The sequence below is a fragment of the Macaca fascicularis genome, chromosome 11 (assembly GCF_037993035.2).
Source record: "Macaca fascicularis isolate 582-1 chromosome 11, T2T-MFA8v1.1".
Taxonomy (NCBI): domain Eukaryota; kingdom Metazoa; phylum Chordata; class Mammalia; order Primates; family Cercopithecidae; genus Macaca; species Macaca fascicularis.
The window spans coordinates 56153702-56160440 of record NC_088385.1 but is presented as its reverse complement, the minus strand read 5'-3'; the positions used below and the strand labels follow the sequence as shown (position 1 = coordinate 56160440).

The 6739-nt window shown below is 57.3% G+C and overlaps 1 protein-coding gene across 1 annotated transcript; it reads left to right on the top strand.

The window, feature by feature from the left end:
* The first annotated feature begins 1458 nt into the window (after positions 1-1458).
* On the top strand, positions 1459-6266 carry C1QL4 (complement C1q like 4). Its single transcript, XM_005570764.5, has 2 exons — positions 1459-2715; positions 5441-6266. Exons 1-2 carry the CDS (start codon positions 2179-2181, stop codon positions 5618-5620), a joined length of 717 nt encoding a protein of 238 aa, XP_005570821.2. The 5' UTR covers positions 1459-2178; the 3' UTR covers positions 5621-6266.
* Positions 6267-6739: the final 473 nt, after the last annotated feature.

Sequence of the window (6739 nt, the reverse complement as noted above, 5' to 3'; positions counted from 1 at the left end):
TAGCTTTTTCTCTGGACTCTGATCTAGCAATGCCTGTGTCTAGCAATGTCTTAGCCACTCTGAAAGCCAGGTACAGTCCCCTCTTACAGGAGGCTGCCTAGCACCTAATCTCCATTTTACTTACATTAATTTGCATGACCAACTTCAACTCCCACCCCAAATACCCATTATGTGGGATCCAACTTCTCTGGGTTTCATCTAACAACAAACTCTTGAAGGAGGAAGGAGCAGAGACTCCTGGGACTGGATAAGTCTGGGACCAGGGCAGGGGTGTCATTGGGCTGAGCTGAGCAGGGCAAATGAGAAAACCGCTGTCTTCTGACTTCCTCTCTCTACTGTAGATTCCTTCATTCTCAGTTCCAAGGTAGGAAAAATGGCATTTGTGGGCTTCAAATTTAGGGACTAAGAGGAAGACAAATACAAATACCTCCCTTCAAACAGCCCTCACGTATACATACACAAAGACAACACACAATCCACAATCGCACTCACCCAGGGACACACAGGGCCAGGATCCCATGGCCACCTCCACACTTTGGAGCACACTGTCACAACGCACAGGCCCAGAGCCTAGCACTGCTGGCAAAGCCGCCCTGCCCCCGCGTCTTCCCCACAGTTGATGTGTCACATTGGAGTCCAAACACGGACCTGGGTGTCTCTCTGCAGCGCGCCATTTACATTTCTCTCTCGATCTGTCAACCTGTCCCGGCTCGGTCTCTCTTCCTCTGTTTCTGTCTCTCCCTCTCCCCCTCTGGGGCTGTCAGTCCGTCTCTTTTCGAAGCTTTGTCTCTGTCTCTGCATCTCTATCTAGCTTTCCTTCTCTTTGATTTCTCTGTCGCTCCTTCTCTGCTTTCTTGTCGGTTTCCTGCTTGCTCCTCCGGGCTGCTCTGTTCTCTTATTCTCTCTCTCTCTCTCTCCACACACACACACACACACACTCCACTCCGCGCCCCAGTACTGAGGGGTGGGGGTGTGGGGTTGGCTAGAGATTTGCCTTTTCCACTTCAGGCCAACTAGTATCAGTTGAACCCTTTACCATGTTATTCGGTCACGGGCGCTAAGGGGCGTGGGGTGGCGAATTTCTATCTTTTCTAGTCCTTCTTATTTTGTTTTCTGTTTGTTTATGAGGTCCCTCCCCCTCATTTTACCTCGGGAACCTACTATGCGTGTTTGTATCGTGACCCCTCTTTATCCCATCGCTGTTTTGGGTTTCCTCTGGGCTCTGAGAATGCCAAACTCCGGGTAAAGGGTGAAAGTAAAGATAGAGTGGGGGCCGCGAGACCCTGAAGAACCCGCTCAGGGCCGGGAAGGAACCTAGGGTCGGTGGGGGGGTGGAGGGGAGGCGGGGAGGACGTGGGTGGGGGCGGCTGCCTGCCCCGCCCCCGCGCTTCCCACTCTGGGCACCAGGGGTCGCTCCGCCTCTGGCCGCTTATAGTGGCTCCGGCCGCTCGGCGCCTCACACCACCCGCATCGCCGCCCGGGAGGGAGGGGAGGAAGGTTAGGGACGCGGAGACCGACCGCGCTCGCAGGACAGAGGCGCGGGCCAGGGCTCTAGCGGGGGCTGGGGCCGCGGCAGGGGTAGCAAGGTGAGTCGGTGCTTGCCAAGAGGCAGAGCGCAAAACCTACCAGTAGATCGCGCCCGGTGAGCAGCACCCACAGCTCAGACCCCGGGACGTCCGGAGCGCGGGGAGTAGTCCCCTCTCCAGCCGGGAGCGGTCTATTTGAGCAGCCTGGGACCCAGGCACCGCGCCATCCCTGAGAAAGCAGCGGTCTGGAGAGCAGGCATCTCAGATCTGTAAGAAACCAGCCGTCTGAGAAGCCGCGGATCTCAGGTGCCCAGGATCGTTAGGACTGAACGGGAGGGTACTAGAGGACCACGGGCTCTGGACCGTCAGGAGCTGCCCCTGACGTAACCCACGAGGGGCCTCCCCTTGACAGACGGCTTGGGGAGCGGCACCAGCGCGGCGGGGACCCGGAGAGGCAGGGTAAGGGGAGTGGGGGGGCAGCCGTCGGGGGAGTGCAGACCCAGGCCCAAGGCGGGTCACCGCCTCCTGGGCCCGCGGAGAGTCCCGGGCCCCGGCAGCCATTGCGCCCAAGAGTGAAGAAGATTTGCTGGCCCTGGCCGCGTCGCGGCTGAGCCGCCGCAAGAGGGTGGCGGGTGCGGCCGTCGGGGTGGCCATGGTGCTGCTGCTGCTGGTGGCCATCCCGCTGCTGGTGCACAGCTCCCGCGGGCCAGCGCACTACGAGATGCTGGGTCGCTGCCGCATGGTGTGTGACCCGCATGGGCCCAGAGGCCCGGGCCCCGACGGCGCGCCTGCTTCCGTGTCCCCCTTCCCGCCGGGCGCCAAGGGAGAGGTGGGCCGGCGCGGGAAAGCAGGCCTGCGGGGGCCCCCGGGACCACCAGGTCCAAGAGGGCCCCCTGGAGAACCCGGCAGGCCAGGCCCCCCGGGCCCTCCCGGCCCAGGCCCGGGCGGGGTGGCGCCTGCTGCAGACTACGTGCCTCGCATTGCTTTCTACGCGGGCCTGCGGCGGCCCCACGAGGGTTACGAGGTGCTGCGCTTCGACGACGTGGTGACCAACGTGGGCAACGCCTATGAGGCAGCCAGCGGCAAGTTTACTTGCCCCATGCCAGGCGTCTACTTCTTCGCTTACCACGTGCTCATGCGCGGCGGCGACGGCACCAGCATGTGGGCTGACCTCATGAAGAACGGACAGGTGAGATGCCCCTCCCCCCAACCAGCTCAGACTGGTCGCTCTCTAGATGTCCCTGCACTCATCCCACAACCTGAGATTATTCCCCCAAAAGGCGTCACTGAATCCAGGAACATGAGGCTGCCAAGAACGATAGACGGCTTCATTTAGCCACAGAGGAAATTGGGGGCCAGAGAAGGAAAACCTCCTGCCTAGGGCTTCAGGGAGTGTAGGAATGGTGTTAGAATTAGAACTCAGGACTCAAACCTGAGTGTCTCTGCAGCTGCGACCTCACATTGCAACTATGGGCAACACCAGATGTCTTTGGTGTCTGGCCCTGCCAACTGGCCTCTTTTCTTGTCCCGTCTTGGGCTATCCTTTCTTCCGCGGCAGCCCTCCTGGCCTTTGGGTCTCCCAGCCTTGCATTGGACCAGCTAACTGGAGTCCAGACTCCTTCGAATTAGAATGGAATTCATGTCTCAGGCAATAGGAAGTCGGCAGCTGTTCTCAAGTTGGGGGCATTTGGGTTGGATGTTTGAGGAAAAGGTATAAAAGGAAGAAAACATTAGCTTGCTCACTTCACCTGCGGATCAGTTGTCCTATTTCTCACCCCAGGGCTGGGGGCCTAGAACAGCCTTGCCCTCAGCTGAGTCTGTAGCCTGGCAGCTCAAGGGCCAGCCAGGTGGCTGGAATGAATGGATTTGAGGGAGGAAAGAGGCAAGGGATAGGTAGAAAAGCCTTGGACCCTAGCCTGATCTTGTAGGCCCCACACCCTCCCTAGCAATCTCTCAGTATCCAGGTTCCGTGGTTCCCTGCCTTTGTGGGCAGTTGGAGTCACTGTTGCCTCTGTTTTCGGGGAATAGCCCCAAGAACTAAGCTCTAGCACCAAAATTTCACATAAAGTGGGAACTAGAGGCCACAGGTGTGGGGTAGGTGGGAGAAGGTGCCAGAGCTGCGCAGGCCGCAAAGGGAGGTTGGGGCTGAGTGGTGACCTCAGGATGTCCCGCATGAAGGGAGTGGTGGCTACCCAGGAGCTTCAGCCTGCGGGAGCCTGGTACCGCGGCAGCGTCTGCCTGCCCCCAGACCTGCTTTGGGGTCTCATCCCAGCAGGGCTGCCCCAGGAACCCGGGGAAAGGGAGTGAGTGTGCGTCCTCATGGAGTGAGAGAATATATATATCAGGGAGTGTGTGTGACTGCGGAGTGCAAAGATGTTGAAAGTGGAGAGGTGTCTATCTGCATATAACACCGAGTAGGTGTGCTTTGTCTATGCGGGGTATCTGGGAGGAGGTGGAGGGGGCCAGTGTGTAACTAATTCGTGCGGGTTTCAGAGGGGGAGGGGACCGCGCAGCTCCCACTCTGTATTCTTCGGTGCGGGCGCTGCGGCCCTGGGGACGGTAAATAGTGATTAGAATAATGATGAATAATTAATGAGTTAATAACCAGCCCCTGTGGGACTCTCTAGAAGAGGGGGGCTGGAGGCCCGAATCGACCGCCGTGAGCCCAGAGGGGAGGAAGGGCTCCCTGTTCTGGCAGAAGACGACCTCCCCGCGCCTGGGCACCAGCGGGTGCTCGGTCGGGAAATCCACGCCCACAGGCGAGAGGGCAACAGTGCATCTCAGCATGGCCTGCACTCTGTGGCACACGCACAGGCACACCTATGCTCCACCACTGGGGAAGCCAACCCTCCATGAGGACTGACAGGAGGTCCAAGTCGGTTCAGAATTTTAGAAATTATCCTATAGGCAAATTTTTATTTTATTTTATTTTTTATTTTTTTGAGACAGAGTTTCGCTCTTGTTGCCCAGGTTGGAGTGCAATGGCGCTATCTCCACTCACCGCAACCTCTGCCTCCTGGGTTCAAGCGATTCTCCTACCTCAGCCTCCTAGTACCTGGGATTACAGGCATGCACCACCACGCCCAGCTAATTCTGTATTTTTAGTAGAGACAGGGTTTCTCTATGTTGGTCAGGCTTTTCTCAAACTCCTGATCTCAGATGATCCGCCGACCTCGGCCTCTCAAAGTGCTGGGCTTACAGGTATGAGTCACCGGGCCTGGCCGGCCAATTTTATTTTTTAAATGACAATAGTAATTTGAAAATGCATTAAAAATAATTTAGGAATGGAAACCACTGAGCCAGATGCGGTGGCTCACGCCTGTAATCCCATTACTTTGGGAGGCTGAGGTGGGTGCATCACCTGAGGTGAGGAGTTCGAGACCAGCCTGGCCAACACAGTGAAACCCCGTCTCTACTAAAAATAGAAAAAATTAGCAGGGCGTGGTGGTGGGCGCCTGTAATCCCAGCTACTAGGTAGGCTGAGGCAGGAGAATAGCTTGAACCCGGGAGACGGAGGTTGCAGTGAGCCGAGATCGCGCCATTGCACTCCAGCCTGGGCAAGAAGAGCGAAACTCCACCTCTTAAAAAAAAAAAAAAAAAAAAAAAGCAAACCACTGTTCTGAACACACTTCACACGTAGTAATTCACTTAATCCTAACACCCTATGAGGTGGGTTCTATTATTATCCTTCACTTTATGGATCAATTTGAGGTCCAGAAAAGGCGTGGAATTTGCTCCGCGTCACACAGCTAGTGAATGGCAGCGCTGGAGCAACTCTGCGATGTCCTACCCTCCTTTCTGGTCCTCCCCAGCCCCTGCGGCGGTTGCGCTGCCGCCTTCGCACGCCCAGCAGCCCCGACCCCTCCCGTCACCCCAGCTCCACCGAGCATGAGGGGGTTCTTCTCCCTCGATAGGTCCGGGCCAGCGCCATTGCTCAGGACGCGGACCAGAACTACGACTACGCCAGCAACAGCGTCATTCTGCACCTGGACGTGGGCGACGAGGTCTTCATCAAGCTGGACGGCGGGAAGGTGCACGGCGGCAACACCAACAAGTACAGCACCTTCTCCGGCTTCATCATCTACCCCGACTGAGCCGGCCCCGCCCCGTGCCCCCGTTCACGCCTTCTCTCCCGTCCTCACCCACCTCCAGCCCGCCCCACCCGAGGCGCCACCCCACCCTTTGAGAGCCTGGTGGTGGGGTGGACCCTCCCGTTCCTGGAGGCGGCCTAAATGGGCGAACTCTTGGTGCTCAAGGGTATAAGTGGCCGGAAAGAGGAGGAGACCCGGCCGGAGGAGCAGAGCGACTTCCGGAGGGATCACCCGCACCCAAGTGCGCGCTGGAACCCAGAGGGGCAGAGGTCGTGGCTCTCTCATTTGTACAGAGATGGGGAGCAGTTTTACTAGCGGGATTCAGAGGCCCACAAAGCCGGAGGGAAGCCCCGCAGCTTGCGAGGGAAATAACAGAAACAGGAGGAGCCCATTTAGGCAAGAGAAGACATTAAGACAGGGTAGTGCAGGTTCGCCGTCACGACAACTTTCTCTCGCCACCCTCTCCTCCCCTCATCTCCACTTTCAGGCTCAGGCTCCAGCCTTGGCAGCCTTCTGTGAACTGGAGGAACCAGTGAATTCTTTCCTGGCATTTAAAACGCATTCTGTACAGTCTCCATTCCCCGCTATCCGGACTAGGCCCCAGGGCTACAGCTGCTGCTGCCTCGTCCAATAAAGTGAGGTTGGGGGATTGTGTGTGGCTGCTTAACTTGGTGCATAGACTCGGGGGAAAGTGGTTGACCCTTTCCCTCATTCCTCTAAAGGACTCCTACTGTGCTGTCAGTCCCTGCCAGAGGCAAAGTTTTAGTTAATTCCAGTCAAGGCCTGAGAAAAGGGGTGTGTGTGTGTGTGTGCTTCTACTCTGCTATGGGGAGGAAGAGGGATGGTCTCAGTTTCAGGAAAGCTTTGGGGCCTCACGTTGTAGGTGGAGGGAGACAGCAACCTAACAAGGGAAGATTCCAAAGGTCTGGGTCTGGTTCTTCTGCTCTTCTGCCCAGTGCATGCAGAGAGTTCTAGAAAAGGAGCTCTAGGGGGTGAAGGAGTAGTCTAGGGTTCCTGCAGGTTAAGTGGAACTGATCTCAAAAGGCAAGGGGAACAGCGGTTCCAATTGCTCACCAACATATTTACAGAGCTTGGGAGTGGGCTTGGCAGGAGTGGGATGCT

Bases quoted from the DNA above. Each gene is read 5' to 3' on its own strand.
- C1QL4 (XM_005570764.5), top strand. From the start codon at position 2,179: ATGGTGCTGCTGCTGCTGGTGGCCATCCCGCTGCTGGTGCACAGCTCC. The intron at 2,716-5,440 runs GTGAGATGCCCC...CTCCCTCGATAG, and splicing joins ACCTCATGAAGAACGGACAG to GTCCGGGCCAGCGCCATTGC.